General features: G+C 51.6%; 1 protein-coding gene across 9 annotated transcripts in view; it reads left to right on the top strand.

The window, feature by feature from the left end:
- Window positions 1-17,448, top strand: part of DOT1L (DOT1 like histone lysine methyltransferase) — a 62,097-nt gene that overhangs the window by 27,803 nt on the left and 16,846 nt on the right. For 4 of the 9 annotated variants that reach the window (XM_014466519.2, XM_014466518.2, XM_014466520.2 and 1 more), the window contains 11 exons: window positions 5,543-5,598; window positions 8,424-8,503; window positions 10,652-10,720; window positions 11,649-11,755; window positions 12,226-12,267; window positions 13,279-13,389; window positions 13,672-13,906; window positions 14,780-14,893; window positions 15,694-15,785; window positions 16,230-16,331; window positions 16,696-16,833. In XM_014466519.2, the coding sequence (XP_014322005.1) occupies window positions 5,543-5,598; window positions 8,424-8,503; window positions 10,652-10,720; window positions 11,649-11,755; window positions 12,226-12,267; window positions 13,279-13,389; window positions 13,672-13,906; window positions 14,780-14,893; window positions 15,694-15,785; window positions 16,230-16,331; window positions 16,696-16,833 (1,146 nt within the window). Of the gene's footprint in view, window positions 1-5,542; window positions 5,599-8,423; window positions 8,504-10,651; window positions 10,721-11,648; window positions 11,756-12,225; window positions 12,268-13,278; window positions 13,390-13,671; window positions 13,907-14,779; window positions 14,894-15,693; window positions 15,786-16,229; window positions 16,332-16,695; window positions 16,834-17,448 lie in introns of those variants that run through there. The other 5 variants (XM_014466521.2, XM_023764654.1, XM_023764652.1 and 2 more) reach the window with 5 other exon arrangements.

Here is a 17,448-nt window from a genome sequence, read left to right as displayed (position 1 = left end):
GACAATATTGATTCTTCCCATTCATAAACATTGACTTTCTCTCCATTCATCTAGTTCTTTGGCTTCTTTCATCAGAGCTTTGTACTTTTTCTCACATAGATCTTGTACATATTTTGTTATATTTATACTTAAGTATTTCTCTCCTTTTGTTGTGATGCTCATAATAAATGGTGTTGTCGTTTTAATTTCAAATTCTATTTGTTCATTGCTGGTTTATTAGAAAGCAACTGACCTTTACATATTGTATTTTTTAAAATATATTTTTATTGATCTCAGAAAGGAAGGGAGAGGGAGAGAGTGAGAGAGATAGAATCATCAATAATGAGAGAGAATCATTGATCGGCTGCCTCCTGCATACCCCCTTACTAGGGAACAAGTCTGTAACTTGGGCAGGAAATTGAACCCTGATAGGAAATTGAACCTCCTGGTTCATAGGTTGACATTCAACCATTGAGCCACACTGGCTGGGCTACATATTGTATAATATATAATAATACCTTTATCCTGTAACCTCACTATAATTGCTTATTAGTTCCAGGTTATTTTTGTTAATTATTTCAGATTTTCTGCGTAGATGATCATGTCATCTGCGAACAGACAGTTTTATTTCTTCCTCCCCAATCTGTACAGCTTGTGTTTACTTTTTGTGTCTCATTGCATTAGCTAGGACTTCCAGTACAGTGTTGAAGAGCGGGGTTGAGGGGTCATCTTGCCTGGTTCCTGATCTTAGTGGGAAAACCTCAAGTTTCTCGCCATGGAGAATGACATTCACTGTAGGTATTTTGTGGATATTTTTTCTGAAGTTGACAGAGTTCCCCTCTATTCTTAATTTGCTGAGAATCATTATCATGAAAAGGTGTTGGATTTTACTATACATTTTCTGCTCCTGTTGATATAACCATGTGGTTTTCTCATTGTGGCCTGTTGATGTGATGGAGGTTCGTTGAGCTGACCGTCCACACCCAGGGTAAATCCCACTGGCTCATGGTGTGTGTCCTCACATGTTGTTGGGTTTTTGGTTTGTTCCTGTCTAGTTGAGGGTTTTTGCATCTATGTCTTAGTCGCTGGTTTCCCTTTCTTGTACCGTCTTTGGTTTTGGTGTTGGTGATGCTGTCCTCGTACAGTGAGTTTGGAAGTGCTCCTTCTGCTGCTCTTGATTTTCCTTTGCTAGGACTTGCACATTCAGGGGTGGGCCTAGCTCTCCTTCCCTTTTTATTGGTGGAATGTCTTCCAGATTTTTTTCCACACAGTGAAAGGTGAGGAGTCATCTCCTTTGACCTCTCTTGTTTCTCCAACACCTAAAGTTCTCTGGCATTTGTCCTGCAGGCTGATTGGGTAGTAAGTCCAGCTGCTTTTTGTTCCCAGGAAACATCTTTCCACCTGATTGTTGTATCTGCTGGTTGGGAGTTCCAGATAGCTAACCATTTTCTTAACACTTAATGGCTTCCTTAAAACACAAGGTATTTTGGGGCTTTTTAAAAAGATTTTTTGTTGATTTTTGGAGAGGGAGGGAGGGTGGGAGAGGAGAGAGAGAGAAAAAACATTGATGTGACAGTGAAACATTGATTGGCTGCCTCCCACCTGCCCCCCACCGGGGCTCAAGCCCGCAACCCAGGCATGTGCCAACTGACAATCTTTTGGTGCATGGGAAAATGCCAAGCCAACTGAGCCACACAGGCTAGGGCAAAACACAGGTTTTTAAGTTCAAAAAATACTTTCTGCTTCTGGTGAGTGAGCCCAACAGTTCCAAGCACACAGTATAAGAGTTTTTATTTACCTGGTTCCCAGAACAGCCCCGATCAATCCACCTGTTGCCTTCAGCACTCTGCGGTTTGGAGGAAGCTGCGGGGGACGGGGGAGCTTGCCCTGGGCACTTCATTTATCCTTTCTTCTTCTTCCTTCTGTCACCATCCAGTGGCAGCGCCTAGCCCTGTGGGTGTTTGGGGGTCAGTGATGCGTCTGGACATTGTGCTATATCGTTGGGCACACAGGAGAGCTCCCTGCATGGAAACCATCTCGTTCTTGGGGTCTCATGGGGCTTAGGGTGCTCATTAGCCCAATGTGGCTCCTGCAAAGTGTCAGGGAGTAGAATTTGACTAAAAGGACACTTGGTTCCTGCCTTGGTGGGATCTGGAACAGCTGGCCGCAGGCTGAGCAGCCATCTATGCCTTTGGTGTCTTCTCGCTTGCTTCCGGAGCTTGTCCTGTTGGGTGCAGCCCTGCTCCAAGAGAGTGCGGTGAAAATCTGCCTGATTGCTGGATGCCTGGATTTGGCAGGAATGTGTTCTGGGTCTTGAGAGGAGTCCCAGCAGCTTTCTGTGGCTTCAACCAGGCGCTGGGTTGGCAAGTGCAGTCTTGCCTCCTGTTACTTAAGAACTGGAGAGCAAACAAAGCCAACAGGAGCCTAAAAATAGCCCAGTGTATTTCTCTAGGCCCCAGAGCCTACTTCACAGGGCCAAGGATCCCTGGTGGCCCTCTTCCTCCCCTGTTTCCCTCTCGATCTGCAGAGGTACCGCCCAGGCAGGCAAGGCCAGCCTCTGCCCTTGACCCTCCCTGTCTTGCAGCCCAGCAGTTCCCAGTGTCTAGGACCTTCCTGCCCACTCATATTTCTCCTTCCATGGTGCCTTATCTGCTCCTTCCACTTGGCTCTGTCTGCTTCTCTGTCATACCTCCACCTGGGAGATGCTTCATCCAGCTCTGCCCAAGCTGATGTCCAGAACCCTGCAGTACCTGTCATCTGCTCACAACCTGATTGTGTGCTCTTGGTTCCCAGTGATGGGCCTGGCACACAGGTTTCACTCATCCAATGTGTGACACTTTGGGCAGCTGCGGCCTCACAGAAGTGCTGCGTGTGAAAGGCGCCCTGTAGCTGTGGACCTGCCTCTGCACCTGGGGATAGGTGCCTTTCCGGGCCTCCCCCTGGGTAAGAGCTGCTCCCTTCAGGCTTGTCCACATTAGGACAGCCTAGTGCTGCTGACAGGCAGACCTAGAAGGTGCAGAGCTGCCGGGCACTGGAATGCTGGCTGCTTTGTTCTTAGGAAAGTCATCTGTGAGCTGCGTGCGTTCTGGAGATATTGGCACCTTTACTCCAATCCTGCCTGGGTTGAGTCCCTGGAAGTCAGGCAGTTCAGCTAGGCGTTGTCTGTATAAATCTGTGACTGCTCCGGGCAGATTGGCAGAACGACAAAGCCTAGAGCCTCCTATCAGTGGTTCTTGCTCACGTGGCTTTGGGGGGGGGGCTGCCTTGGTCACCCCATTGGAGTGGATGCTTCATACAGACCATGATCTTTTCCTGGATGCTGAGAGCATGTGAATTCTGTGAGGTGTGGGTGGTGGCTCCCAGGAGGATGTCCATGGTGAGGCGGAGCTGGCTGGGACAGGGGTGTGATCACCCTGCCTGAGTCAGACTGTGGACCTACCTGCTGGCTTGGAACATGAGTAAATCTGGTTTCCCCGTGGAAAGGATGATGTACGTGCTGGGGGCTCCTCCCATCTCTCCTTTCCCTCATGCGTGTCTCCACAGATGGGAGAAATAGGAGAACTCAGTGATTTGGGGGCCAGTCACAAGGTTTTTTTTTGGGGGGGGGGGGTAACGTGCACATCTTATGGCCAGAGTTAGCTCAGGCACATTGGCCTCAGTGACACAGAGCCCACTTAGGCAGTCACTCCTTGGATGGTCATGGCACAAGAGCGGTGGGGCCTGGCAGGCAGAGGCGAGGACTATGGCTGCTTCCTTGCCTTGAGTATGAGGTCAAAGGGAGCAGTGGTGCTGTGGCTTGAAACACTATGGCCTGGATGGGAGAGCCTTCAGGGAGAGAGAGGCCACACCACGAGGAGCCTAAAATCACCTGCATCAGGGTCGTCAGGATCACCCCCAGGTTTGTGGATTTGCAGGGAAGACCCAGGACAAAGCAGATAGTCATCCTCATGGCTGTGGTTTATACAGATAGAAGATAGATGTTAGGCCTGCTCTGGGAGCTTAGTCTTATACCGTTCCAGTGAGGACTTTGGCCTCGAGTCACTTCCCCATATCTTGGCTGGGCTGTTCACTGGTAGCCATGGCAGATTCAGAATGTTCCTCAGGTGGGGAGAGGATTCAGAGATAGGATACAACCAGTCTGTGGGCAGGTCCTCCCACAGCACCTGAGTGGTTTAGAGAACAGGCCACTTCCTCATGCCCTGTGCCACCCCATCACATCATGTCACAAGATATCCTGGGTGGTTTCCCTGTGTACACTGGAGGACATAGGATTTGCAGCTGCTCCTGCTCTGGACACATGGTCTCACTGCATTGCGGCAGTAGCACCCGTAGGACAGTTTGCTCAGGGTCTTCCTGAGAGAGATGCAGTGCCCATTGGGCACCTGCTGTCTTCTCGAGAAGGGGTTCCTGGTCACTTCAGAGCACTTGTGGTATGGATGAGGGGCCACCAGCAGTCCCCTAGCCCGTGACAACCACTAACCCAGCTCCTGTCTGTGGATTTGCTTATTCTGGGCATTTCACAGTAATGGAATCACACACTTGGTGACTTTTTGGCTCTGGCTTTTCTCACTGAGCATCGTGTTTTCAAGGTTCATCCATGTTGTAAGCAAGTGTCAGTACTTCACTCCTTTTCATAGCTGAGCAATACTCAGTGTATGGATAGGTCATGTGTGTGTATCTGTCCATCCGTGGATGGGCGTTGGGTTGTTCCCACCTTTGGGTCGCTGAGAATCCTGTTTTGGACGTCCAAGGACAGGTTTTTGTGTGGACGTGTTTTCAGTTGTGTTGGATAGACACCATGGAGTGATGGTGATAGCCTTTGAAGAATTACAGAACTAATTTTCTTGTTTTGGAAAATGTTACCGCTCTGAACAGTTCAGTTATTTAGAACTGTGTCCTCTTGGACAGACTTTGTCCTTGAGGCAGAATGACATTCGTTTGCTAATAAAAGCAGTGCTGAAAGCAGGTTTTGAAGTTCCAAACGGCCCTGTTCTCAGGTAAAGCAGGTCAGAGAGCTGCAGCAGGTGTGTTTGGTGTCACAGCAAGAAGCTTAGCCTATGCCATGTCTCTCATGGTCAGTGGTCTGTGTCCTGGACACTGCCCTGTGTGCCCAATACAGGTTTCTTGTAGCCCTTGCCAACCCACCCTCTGTCCCGAACAGCCCCGCTGTGATGGGGTGATGACCTTCCCTGGCTCTGCAGGCCATGTGTTGGGAGCGCCCCCTGCTGGCCATGAGTGAACAAGACATGGTGACTTCTGGGCACTTTCTCTAGTGTCTTCATTGCTCTGTGCATTGGCCCTCTGGGATGGGCGCTCTAACACTAGTCAGGGTACCCACTCCAGGGCTCATGGTGACCCATACTGCAGTGTGTGGTCTCTGTTTATCCCCAACTGTTTCCTTCTCCCTGTGGAGCTGCCAGCAGCCATGCCTCAGTCTTACCTCAAGGTCTGCCCATTTTAGTGACTCTGTGCTCATTTCATCTGTTCCTCGCCAGGTGGGAGGCTGGCTCAGGGGCCAAGAGAGACCCGTGATGAGCTCTTGTCCCTGTGTTCTTCCTTTCAGCTGGAAAGAGGTGATTTCCTCTCGGAGGAGTGGAGAGAGCGGATCGCCAACACAAGGTATGGCGGGTTTGGGAGTAGCCACTCAATGCTATGAGGATAGTGCTGGGGCCTGACTGAGCAGAGCACCCCCGGGGGTTGGGGGGGTCTTGCTTTCTCAGGTCCCTGTGTGGTTGGCATGGCTGCCTTTCTCAAAGCAGAACTAGATGGCAGAGGCAGTTGGAGCTTCTCTTCTCTTCTTCCCTTCTGGTTCAGGCTGCCAAGAGTCACTCTCAGGGCTGTCAGCAGGGCAGGTGGTCAGTGACCAGCCTAGGGCCAGTGTGGCTGGCCCCTCGCAGCCTATCAGGAAGGGCCCTTTCCTACTTTTGCAGCCAGGGAGGGAAACCTGCCCGGAGATCTTGGCCCTGAGCTCAGCTCTCGCTGTATCTGCACATGGACACTGTGCTCTGTGCCTACTGGAGGGAGGCTATTTCTCTGTACTCGCTGTCGGGGGGAGTGTAGTATGGGTGTGAACAGCCTGGCAGGAAACACCCTGAGCTTGCTTGGCAGGTCTGCCTGCCTGGTCTTTGGATAAGAGGCCATCCCAGAGCCATCCCAGCTCCAGCAGACCCTTCAACCGAGGACTTGAGGTGTGACCTCCATGTCCACCAGCTCCTGTAGCTGTGTGTACAGTTCTTGCCTGCCCTCTCTCTTATTATTTTCCCTTTGTCCTTCTGCTGGCCTCAGGCTGGGGCTAAGATATGCCAGGCTGGATTGCTGTGCTCTGCCCCTCACCTCTAGATAGCTGCAGATTTGACGGGTCTCGCTGGATGAGCAGGAGGCAGTGCTGGAGTGTGAAGGTCTTCTATGCATCAGCCGAGGTAGCCAGGACCATGGTGATCTGTGAGGCCACGTTGCATCCTCTGAAGTGCTCTTCCTGGGGAGTGGTGGGCCAGCCTTAGTGGGGTGGGTCCCAGGCTTTCAGTCTGGCCTGCTGTCTTGTCCTTCTCTCCCTGTTCTTCTGGGCGCACCTACTATAGGTTGCCCTATGTTCCCCACTGTGCGATTCTTGAGGCAAATAGGAACTAGGCATTGCTCTTTCATAGAAGTGTCCTCTTTTTTTTGCTTCTGTGAGCGCACTGTCCCACAATGACTAGGTCCTCCTCATCTTCTTGAGAGAATTGTGATGACTCTGTGGATATCCCCATCGAATAGGATCCGTGCTGCCATTGTGGTGGGCTGAACGGGGTCTGAATGCAATGAGAGACCTCTCCAGTGGGGAGAACCCCATACTCACCAAGCACTGCCCAGGACACCATCCAGGCTGCAGTGTCCTGTCTTCTGGGCATCCCAGTGACAGCTTCCTGAGAGCATACTGCACCCTGTTCCTCTTCTGCCCATCGTCCGCTTGGCCTGTGATGGTCCTGTGGGTGAGGGCCCAAGGCCGGGCCTACTTGCGTCCCCTGGATGTCCCCCAGGTACTCTGTTTTCTGTCAAGGGTGTCTCCTCCCCACCAGTGCTTTTGTTGTCAGGTGTGACCTCTGCCTCAATTAGTTTTCTGGTTTCCTCAGGTCTGAATGTGAGAGGGCAGGAGTGTCTGGAGCCTCCTCCTTCAAAGCCTTTTTGGTTCTGCCCTCTCATGGCTTTGGTCACCTTAAGACTCTGGTGTCCAGCCTTCCCAAGCTCTGTTCCGAGTAGGGCCATGGCCTAACTCGGCTTACCTGTCCTCATCATGCTCTGCCCATCGGCAGCTGGGGTGCCCCCATCCCACTTTAAATCTTACTGTCTTCTCTGTTTCTCTCTGCTTGATTGAGCAGAGAGTGAGTACTGGCCTTTATTTATCCCTTCGGTATCCTTCCTGCCACTCTGCCCTTGCACGTGTCAGGCCCTCTGTTACTGCTCCTTCACCTGATTGCTGTAAAGGGTTGAGATTTCTTGATTTTAAAGCTATTGAGACTTCATTAAAACAAGCAGCATGGAGATGACAGCTCACTTCGATTTCTGTAACGCTCAAAAGAGGAAGTGACCCCATGTCTGCAGTTCTGCTCTCCGTAGCCCAGTTTCTGCCGTGGCACAGTTTTAATCTGGAGGCACTTGCGGCAGAGAGGAGAGCCACGTGACACTAAGTATGAAACTGTCTGTCTTGTCTTTGCGTCTTCACGTGAACCAGCTGCACGGATGTTTCTAGCATTTAGCCATTCAGAGAGTTCCTCTAAATGGGCAAGGGCTGGGCTGGGTGGATGAGGGAGCAGGCAGGGGAACACGTCCTTGTTCCTGGCGGGGCAGCAGTCTCCTCAGCCATCCCAGCAGGCATCTGCAGATCGAAGTTCCTTTGGTCATCTGGTGCCGGAGACCATTTGAAAAAATTAGACAGGCTGAGTTACACCGTCCCTTGGAAGAGCTTTGCTTCTGGTCCCAAGGGTCCTTGGGTGTCACGTTCAGATGTAGCTTGACTCAGTCGTGCTACCTTCCTGCCTGGATATTTGGTTCTCCTCACGCCCCTGCCCCTAGGTTACAGTTGTGCTGCCTGCATTCCAATCTAGAAAGTCCATGGACAGGCAGGGGCCACCAGCCATTCAGTACAGGTTGACCGGGGGCCACCTTGGCCTGCACATGTTCATCTTGTGGGGTTTTTGTTGGTTTTTTGGGGTTTTTTTTGTTTGTTTTTTTTTTCAGAGAGGCCAGCAATGTAGTGGTCATGGAAATTTCTAAATTATTGTACATTAGCAACAAACTTGGGCAGCTGGAGCCCATTCCCTGGGCCGGGTGGAAGTGGTGTGGGCAGAGCCTGGGGAGGCCTCACAATGGAGCTGGCAGTGGAAGCAATAGGCAGCATATGCACTGGCACTGTATACACACGTGAAGATGGAACCTTCGTTTTACTCAACTGGAATATTATTTTGCAGTGTTATATTTGTGAATAACTTTGCCTTTGGTCCTGAGGTGGATCACCAGCTGAAGGAGCGATTTGCAAACATGAAGGAAGGTAACGTACTTCTCCCTCAACTCCACCCTTATGTGGCTGCAGCAGGCTCACCGTGCTTGAGCCGCCACTCATTGGTCTGGCTAGATTTGACACCGATTACAGGTGTGGGAGTTCTAAGTTTTCATATCCATCCATTTCAGATCCAATCGGAAGGCTTCAGGCAGTGGGGATGCCTTCACTGTGGCTCTCACTGTCACCTGATGTACCGGGCTGGGTGCATCCCAGCTTAGAATTTGTAATGGCATAGACCTGACCTCCCCCCCACACACTGCTCAGCCAGCCTGAGGGACTTGGGGTGGGTGGCCAGATGAGCAAGTAAGATATAGGCTATCCGTTTAAATGTGAATTTCCTATAGATAACAACTAGCTTCTCAGTGTGAGGATGTCCCAGCTTTTACTAAAGGTATATCATATGTATCTGAAATTCAGACCAGTGTCCCTGTTTGTTTGGCAACCCTAACCTGGGGGCACTGAGGGCACTGGGATATCCATCCTGGGCCCTTCTGCATTTTCTGAGGGTGTTTGGAACCACCCTCACCTGTCCAGAGCTACCCTACTGCTTCCCTCTGTCTCCCTTTCCTCTATCCCAGGTCAGATAGCAGCCCAGCGCAGATCTGGGTTGGGGAGGGGGAAGGTCATAGACACAGATAACTTTCATCTGCCTTCAACACGGCCAGTTTCATGTGGGTGTATGAGCATGTGTGATCCCATTCTGTGTACAGGTGAGCATGTGTATGTGTGTGCATGGTTGTTTTTAATCACTGTAAGAGGGAGCAGCCACTGTCCACTGCACCCTGCATACACACCATCTCCTGAGCCTTCAGGCCCCTCCCTCAGCACCTGTATACCCCAAGGAGAGGAGAGGACTGGGATTCCTGTGGCCTTTGGGTCCCACCCTTCCTTGAGCTCTCCCAGCTTCTCTTTTGTTTTTTCCCATCTCTTCAGCCAATAGTCACAAATGGCCTTCGGGCCTTGGCCTGTTGTGTAGTTTTATTAGAAAATGGCCCCTCCATCTTTTTTGACAGTGTCCATGGGTTATCTGGGCTCATTTTCCTGTGGGATGTCATCCATACTGGACTTATCCCTTATGGTGAGCTTGACCTTGCCCCTCTGAGCCCCATTTCCTGCAGGTCTCAATGCCTGGTTGTCACACATGGGCCGGCTCGGGTAGGATTGCCTGCTAAACCCTCTAGTCATTAGGATCTGTTGTCCTATAGTGACTTGCCCTCAGAAGTCCCCTCATGCATGCATTGTCATGTGAGCATCACAGGATGGCAGATTCCTAATGAAAGCGGTCTGTGGACCCTTGGGTTTTATTTCATTGTGTCCCCCACACTTAGATGCTCCTATGACTGTGAATACCCCTCGTGGTCTCCTGACCCTGCACCTGACCCTGCACCAGGCTGGCCCTGGGATCCATCCTTTCCTTTTCCTAGTCGGGGTGGTGCTCAGGAATAGTCTGATCACTGGTGGGGTGTTATGGGGGTTTGTTCATGTGTATGGCTGTGTGTGTGTATGTGTGTGTGTGTATGACTTAAATGGATTTATGAAACATTATTTTCTGTAACTTTTATATTTGACTCTTTTTTCTGACACTGCAAAGTTTAGCATTAACATGTTTACTTTAGTGTTTTCTCCAGTCCATGTAGAATGCTGTCGTAATTGTAACATGAGCAGCACCACTCACATATGCTCACTGTGACAGGTGTGACAGTCCGTTTCCTCTGGAACAACCACACTAACATGGGGCATTAGTGTTTTCTGTGTGGCAGTTCCTAACCTGATACACAAGTCAGGCTGTTTCTTTCTGGGTGGGCATAGGGCTGCTGATGTCTCCCAGATTCAGTGTGAGTGATGAGACACATATGCAGGTGGGGGTCATTGGGTCAGAGGTCGGGATCTGTGGGATTTCAGGAGGCCTTGGCAAGTTTCTACAGGAAAGCCATTAGTAGGTCAGGCTTAAGCATGCCTTAATTTTGCTTTTACTTGTAGGAAACGGAAAGGACTCCTGGTCCCTGGCTACTTGTGTGCTCAGTGTGCTCATTTCTTCCTTTGGCTTCTCCTCCCCTGCTCTAACTTCCATCATCCTTTCCTTATGTGTATGACGGTTTTCCCCATGAAAGGCAATAATCAGCTTTTATGTTTCAGGTGGCAGAATTGTGTCCTCGAAGCCCTTTGCACCTCTGAACTTCAGAATAAACAGTAGAAACTTGAGTGGTAAGAAACTCTCATGTTGCTAAATTCTTGAGATGATCTTTTTTATATATGTAGATTTTTTAATTGATTTCAGAGAGGAAGGGAGAAGGGGAGAGAGGTAGAAACCAATGATGAGAGACTCATTGATGGGCTGCCTCTGACACGCCCCCAACTGGGGATTGAGCCTGAAACCTGGACATGTGCTCTGACCAGGAATCAAACAGTGACCTTCCGGTTTATAGGTCAATGCTCAACCACTGAGCCACACTGGCCAGGCCATATATATGGTCTTAAGCATTTAACACATGTTAGTACAGGGTCCCTCCACAGCACTGCTGATTTCAGGGCCAGGTCATCTCTGTGGGAGCTTCCTGGGAACCTACTTAATGCCAGGAACACCCCTGTCTTGACCACCACAGATATCCCTACACATTGCCCACCCAGGTTGAGACCCCACACGTTTGACTCCAGGTTATGAAAATTCAGTGGTTTACAAGCTGCTTTGCTTTCGTATCTGATTGGCCTGAGGGGCAAATGGCTGGTGTGTGTGATGGGCTCCAGGTGCAGAAACCTTCAGCAGGAAGAGCTGGACCTCTGGCCTCCTGGGGAAGAGCCATGTTGCTCTGTGGCACCTGGACTTGGGGTCATAATTTCTCGGGTGCTGGGCATTTTAGTAGCCGTGTTCTTTCCAAGTGGTCCTCAAGTGCTTTTCCATCCCACCCAGTCAGGCTCGTTGCCGTTTTCCTTGGACAAGCACCTGGGTTAGCGGGGATCATTGTGCACGCCGTGCGCCTCCCTGACCTGCCAGCGTGCTGATATCCAGGCACCTCACCGGCCTGGCGAGTGGGACGGCCTCACGTGATGAGGGCGCGCGGTTCTGCTCCCTTCCTGCCTCGCCTGAGTCATTCCCCCAGGTGCACAAGGCCCTAACCTGTGCCCGTCGTTGCAGACATCGGCACCATCATGCGCGTCGTGGAGCTCTCGCCCCTGAAGGGCTCAGTGTCGTGGACGGGGAAGCCCGTCTCCTACTACCTGCACACCATCGACCGCACCATAGTAAGTGTCCGTGTGGGTGAGGCCCAGGCCCTCCCAGAAAGCCTCCTCCCCCTTCCCTCCCGCCTGCCCCACGGCACTCTCCCTGGAGGATCTGAGACACTTGTGCCATAGCATGAGTGGAAGCCAGGAACTCTTTGTCTTCCCTCTTTGCTCCCAGTCCTTATATGAGGCAGACACTGTCCCGAATTATGTAATAATAATGGATTTGACCTCAGTGTCAGAGGCTTCTGGTGTCCAGGGAGCCCCTGAACTGGGCAGCCTGGTTCCCACCCAGCTTGCTTCATGTGAGATGGCCCTACGGGTCTGCACAGCCCCTGAGAGTGGGAACCTGTGGGTCTTGGAGCAAAGGTGTATCCCCGTGACAGCTCCAACGACATTTCATGTGGCGTGTCTCAGGTGTTGCTCTTGTCCTGACAGGGTTTGGGACTGATGTCTAATAAGACTTCTTTCCTTTCTTTTTTCATTTTTAGCTTGAAAACTATTTTTCTAGTCTGAAAAATCCAAAACTCAGGGTAAGTATGTGTTTCCCTCATTGAACATCACTGGTATGCTGTTTGATGAGCTTGATGGAACTCCCAGTGGTAGATGGGGAGTGGTGGTTTGGGGACAGGGGTCATGGTTCCATCGGGGCCACACTTCCTATCAGTAGTCTTTTGGAAACTAGGTTGAATGAGTCTCGACCTTTGAATGCTACGATAGCTTGGTGAAGTGTGCCAAGTGCAGGATTAAGGGAGGTGCTCGAGCCACACTGACCCACCACATCTGGAACACAAGATGTTCCTCTTCCTAAACAGGCAACTGCTTCTAAGTAGTACGCCACACTTGCTAGAGGGGAGTGGCCTAGATTCTGACGTGGTGGTTCTGCCTATCCCAGTGTCCCTGCAATGCCCAGTCCTCAAACCTGCCTCCTTCGGAACTCAGAGTACATCTGTCCAAATGTCAGTGTTTCTGGAGACTCAGACAAGAATCTGAGCAGGAAGAAAGCCCCATGACCTAGAGTCCTGTGTTATTCCTGCCACACTTGGGATATCTGGGTCTTAATGAGGTTACCCACCCTCAGCACAAAGAACAAACTAAGCCAGCCAGCACCATCCTCTTTCCTTCTCCTACAGCCTTTCCAGTAACCCTCACTTAGCAGAGATGTACTTCAGTGGGGGTCCCTGTACTCCCTGAGAGGAGAGAGGACTGTCAGGGAGTTTCTTTGTGTGCACCCAGAGCCTTTTTATCTTTGATTTTATTTCCTCGCGCATGTCACACACAGGTCAGAAAGCCTCGGGTTTCTGACTGAGAGGTCTGGGGTGTCTGCACCCAGGCAGTAGATGCACACGTGGCTCGTGGCTGGCTAAGGCCTGGGACGGCTCACGTGCTCCTCTGTGCCTTACTTTCCTCTGTACAGCAGGCAGAGGAGTTGGCCTGAGCAGAGCTGGGCCAGGTAGCCCACCTCGGTGGCACTTTGGGGTCATGCCCACACTTTGGGGGTCATGTTGACACTTTGGGGGACATGTCCAACACTTGTTTTCCAGGAGGAACAAGAGGCAGCTAGGCGCCGGCAGCAGCGAGAAAACAAGAGTAATACAACCACCCCCACGAAGGTGCCTGAGAGCAAGGCGGCTGTGCCTGCGGACACCTCTGTGGTAAGTGCCCTCCAACCCCTTCTCTTGGGCTTGGGGCCCCATAGGGCTATTGATGGGCACAGCCCTCATTATAGAGGGAGGGGCTGGGCCCTTCCAACCAGAGAGGTGGTCCTGCTCAGTGCACATGTGGGTTGACTGATCACTGGGCTCTGAAGGAGGGAAGGGGGTTCCTGGGTTTCAGGTGCCTCTGTTCAGTTGCTCTCCCAGAGCCTGTGTTGTGGGCTCATTATTAATGGGAAGAGGGGTGGGAGCATTGCTCTCTCAATGACCTCTGTTCACTAGGATTCTGGTGCTGAGGAAGAGAAAGCAGCGACCACCGCTATCAAGAAGCCATCCCCCTCCAAAGCACGGAAGAAGAAGCTGAACAAGAAGGGCCGGAAGCTGGCTGGACGGAAGCGCGGACGTCCCAAGAAGATGAGCACTGCGAACCCTGAGCGTAAGCCCAAGAAGAACCCTACTGCACTGGACCTCCTGCACGCCCAGACTGTGTCCCAGACGGCGACGCCCTCACCACAAGGTGAGCCAGGCCCCAGAGCCCTCCTTAGGGCTGCTCAGGCTGTATGGGTCATGTTCCAGAGGCACCTCATGATGTCCTCATGGTTCGCCTGGGCCTCACTCCACCCAGATAACCTGCCAAGAGCAAATCCTGGTGGGGCTTTTCCATCACATCCTGCCATCCAGGGCTTTGATAATATCAGCAGCTATGGCAGAAATAGCACTGCTCACAGAAATTTCTTACATTGTGAGGGCATTCGTCTCAGCTTCTAGAACTGCTGAGATGCAGTATCTGGTTATGCCTTTGGACTGTAAGAGCTGTGTTGAGTCTTATCTTTTATTTTATTTTATTATTATTTTTAAATATATTTTATTGACTTTTTACAGAGAGGAAGGGAGAGGGATAGAGAGTTAGAAACATCGATGAGAGAGAAACATCGATCAGCTGCCTCCCGCATACCTCCTACTAGGGATGTGCCCGCAACCAAGGTACATGCCCTTGACCAGAATCGAACCTGGGACCTTTCAGTCCGCAGGCTGACGCTCTATCCACTGAGCCAAACCGGTTAGGGCAAGTCTTATCTTTTAAAAAGCTGGAAAAGCCTGGCTAGTGTGGCTCAGTGGTTGAGCATTGACCTATGAACTAGGAAATCACAGTTCAATTCCTGGTCAGGGTACATGCTCAGGTTGTGGGCTTTATCCCCAGTAAGGGGTATGTAGGAGGGAGCTCATTGATGAATCTTTCTCATCATTGATGTTCCTATCTTCCTCTCCCTCTCTGAAATCAATAAAAATACATTTTCTTAAAAGGCTCGAAAAGTTCCCTAGAACAATCTGGAATTCCCTCAGGGCATTCCAGTCAGTGTTGACACGTAAATGTTGCTGTTTCCTGCAGATGCATACAAGTCACCTCACAGCCCATTTTATCAGCTACCTCCCAGCGTGCAGCGGCACCCCCCTGACCAGCTGTTGCTGGCACCCACCCCGCCCGCACTGCAGAAGCTGCTAGGTGAGCTGGCGCCGCAAACATTGTGGGTTCGTGTGCAGATTCTAACTTAACAGCTCTGAGAGGAAGGGGCGGGTCCGAGGTTCTGCCTCTCTGGCAAGCCCCCTGTGATACCTGCAACAAGCTGACCGCACTAGAGTCCCGAGGGCTCAGGCTCAGTCCTGCCAGGTGGTGCCTGGGCTTTTAGGCCAGCAGGACCCGTGTGGTTTCCTTAGGCTGAAGCTCTGCCCCCCAGGGGACACTGGGCCATGTCTGGGACATCTGTGGTTATATTGGGGGTGCTCCTGTATATAGTGGGGGACAGGGATGCTGCTCACTTCCCCACAGTACCCAGGACAGCCCCACATAATGACCCAGCCCCATAGTTCTTAGAGTGTGGGAAGAGCCTGTCAGGGATAAGCTGGGGCTGTGAGGGAGCAGGCACCTGCTCACCTTGCGGTGCTTGACCGATAAGCTTCTCATCTCTTTTGAAAACTGGGTGAAGGAAATGCCTTTGAATTGTGGGAGCCATCAGTTTCCCCACTTCAACAGCATGTGTTTACTGGGAAAACTGGGAGATTTGGTCACAGAAACCCGCAGTCTTGGGGAGAAAAAAAATGTGCGTGGTGATGGCAGGAACTGCAAAGGGCTCCATGGGGACACTAGCCATAGGTGCAGGTGAGTGGTGATGCCAAGGCATGTGGAGCCAAAGGTGCTGGCACAGTGACAGGTGATTTTCAGCAGCATCTGACAACGAGTGCCCCCAAGCTTCCCCTACCAACACAGCCTCCAGCCTCTGTACTGAGACCTTGTCCCGGTTCTAGAGTCCTTCAAGATTCAGTACCTGCAGTTCCTGGCATACACGAAGACCCCTCAGTACAAGGCCAGCCTGCAGCAGCTGCTGGACCAGGAGAAGGTGAGGGGTGCCTGCTTTTGTGTTCCCAGCACTCTGCCGAGGGGTGAGCCAGGCAAGCCCCCAGCCTGCCACCCCCCAACAACCCCAGCCCACCCAGAACATGCCCTGCTTCCTGTTACGTCCCCTTGTCCCTGCCCAGAGGGCCTGCTGCTGCCCGTGCTGAGAGGTGTCTGTCATCCCCAGTTAGTAACTCAAATAGCCACTGAGTTGGTACCACCTTCCGATAAAGTCTCGGATGGAGGACCAGCCGACGTGCCCAGTGTATGCATGTGTTGCCACCTGTGAGCATAGGGAGGTGGCAGCTCTTGGAGGTCAGGGAATGGACAGTGGTCTTTATCAGTGAGATGGGCTGGGCAGTGTCCCATCAGCACTCCTCCTTTGAGCCTGTTTGAGGGAAGAGATGGTGTGGGCTGGGCTCACTCACCAGCCCTCTGTCCCCTGCAGGAGAAGAATGCCCGATTGCTGGGTGCCGCACAGCAGCTGTTCGGTCACTGCCAGGCCCAGAAAGAAGAAATAAAGAAGCTTTTTCAGCAGAAACTGGATGAGGTAGAGCTACCTGAGGCCAGGATGACTCAAGTACAGAATTGAGGGGTGGGCAGGGGCTGGGCGGGGGGCACAGCCCAGGGCAACTGAGATAAGAAGGACTGCTTCCTTTCAGATATTTTTTTCTGGTAGTCTAGAACTTGGGCTCTGGACAGAAGGCTGCTCCCAGCAGCCCCTCATGGGGCCTGCACAGGCTTGTGTCTTGAGGTCACCCCCTTGTTCCCTCTCTGGGAGACTGTACTTAGTCTCTCCTGTCTATGACTAGTACAGTGCCACCCAGTCTTGTCTGGGCGAAAGCCAGTCCCTTCCCCTCCCCACCATGGGTGCACCTCCCTGCAAGCCCAGCCTTGCTGTTGTGTGTCCACAGTTGGGAGTGAAGGCGCTGACCTACAGTGACCTGATCCAAGCTCAGAAAGAGATCTCGGCTCACAACCAGCAGCTGCGAGAGCAGACGGAGCAGCTGGAGAAGGACAACAGGGAGCTGAGAAGCCAGAGCCTGCAGCTGGTGGGTGCCCAGAGAAGACAGCAGTTCCAGCACATTCCAGAGCGAGCAGAATCCTTAGACCTCAGACCAGGGGGAGGGCCAGGTGTCCCTCAGTTGATGGGTCTGGAGGCCCAGGTGCTGATGTGTGTCCCAAGACAGATAACCTGAGGTTGCCTCCGGGGCCCAGCACAGCGTCCTGAGTTTCCGTGACCGCCTTCGTCCGAGTGAGACCAGGGCCCCTCCCCATGGCTCTGACCTAGTTCATTTGAGGAATGCTGGCACAGCTATACTTGGCTCTCAGAGCACATGAGCATGAGCTGAACTTGCCCCGGAATGTGGCTTCTTAAATTCCTTTCAGAGGCGTCCAAAGACTCATGATTTTACTAGATGGGACTTTTTTTTTTTTAATCCTCACCCAAGTATATAGTTTTCATTGATTTTAGAAAGAGAAACATTGAGATAAGAGAGAAGCATTAGGGATTCTTTTCCCCTCCCCCCGTGGTCGTCTGTGCTATGAGATTCTTTTCCCTTCCCCACGTGGGAGTCTGTACTTGTTGTTCAATAAATTTCCACCTTTGCTATAAAAAAAAAAGAGAGAGAGAGAGAGAAGCATTAATCGGTTGCCTTCCATACACA

The sequence above is a fragment of the Myotis lucifugus genome, unplaced genomic scaffold, assembly GCF_000147115.1.
Source record: "Myotis lucifugus unplaced genomic scaffold, Myoluc2.0 scaffold_342, whole genome shotgun sequence".
In the NCBI taxonomy this organism is placed as follows: domain Eukaryota; kingdom Metazoa; phylum Chordata; class Mammalia; order Chiroptera; family Vespertilionidae; genus Myotis; species Myotis lucifugus.
The sequence above is the reverse complement of the archived record's forward strand: the minus strand, read 5'-3'. Positions and strand labels throughout refer to the sequence as shown.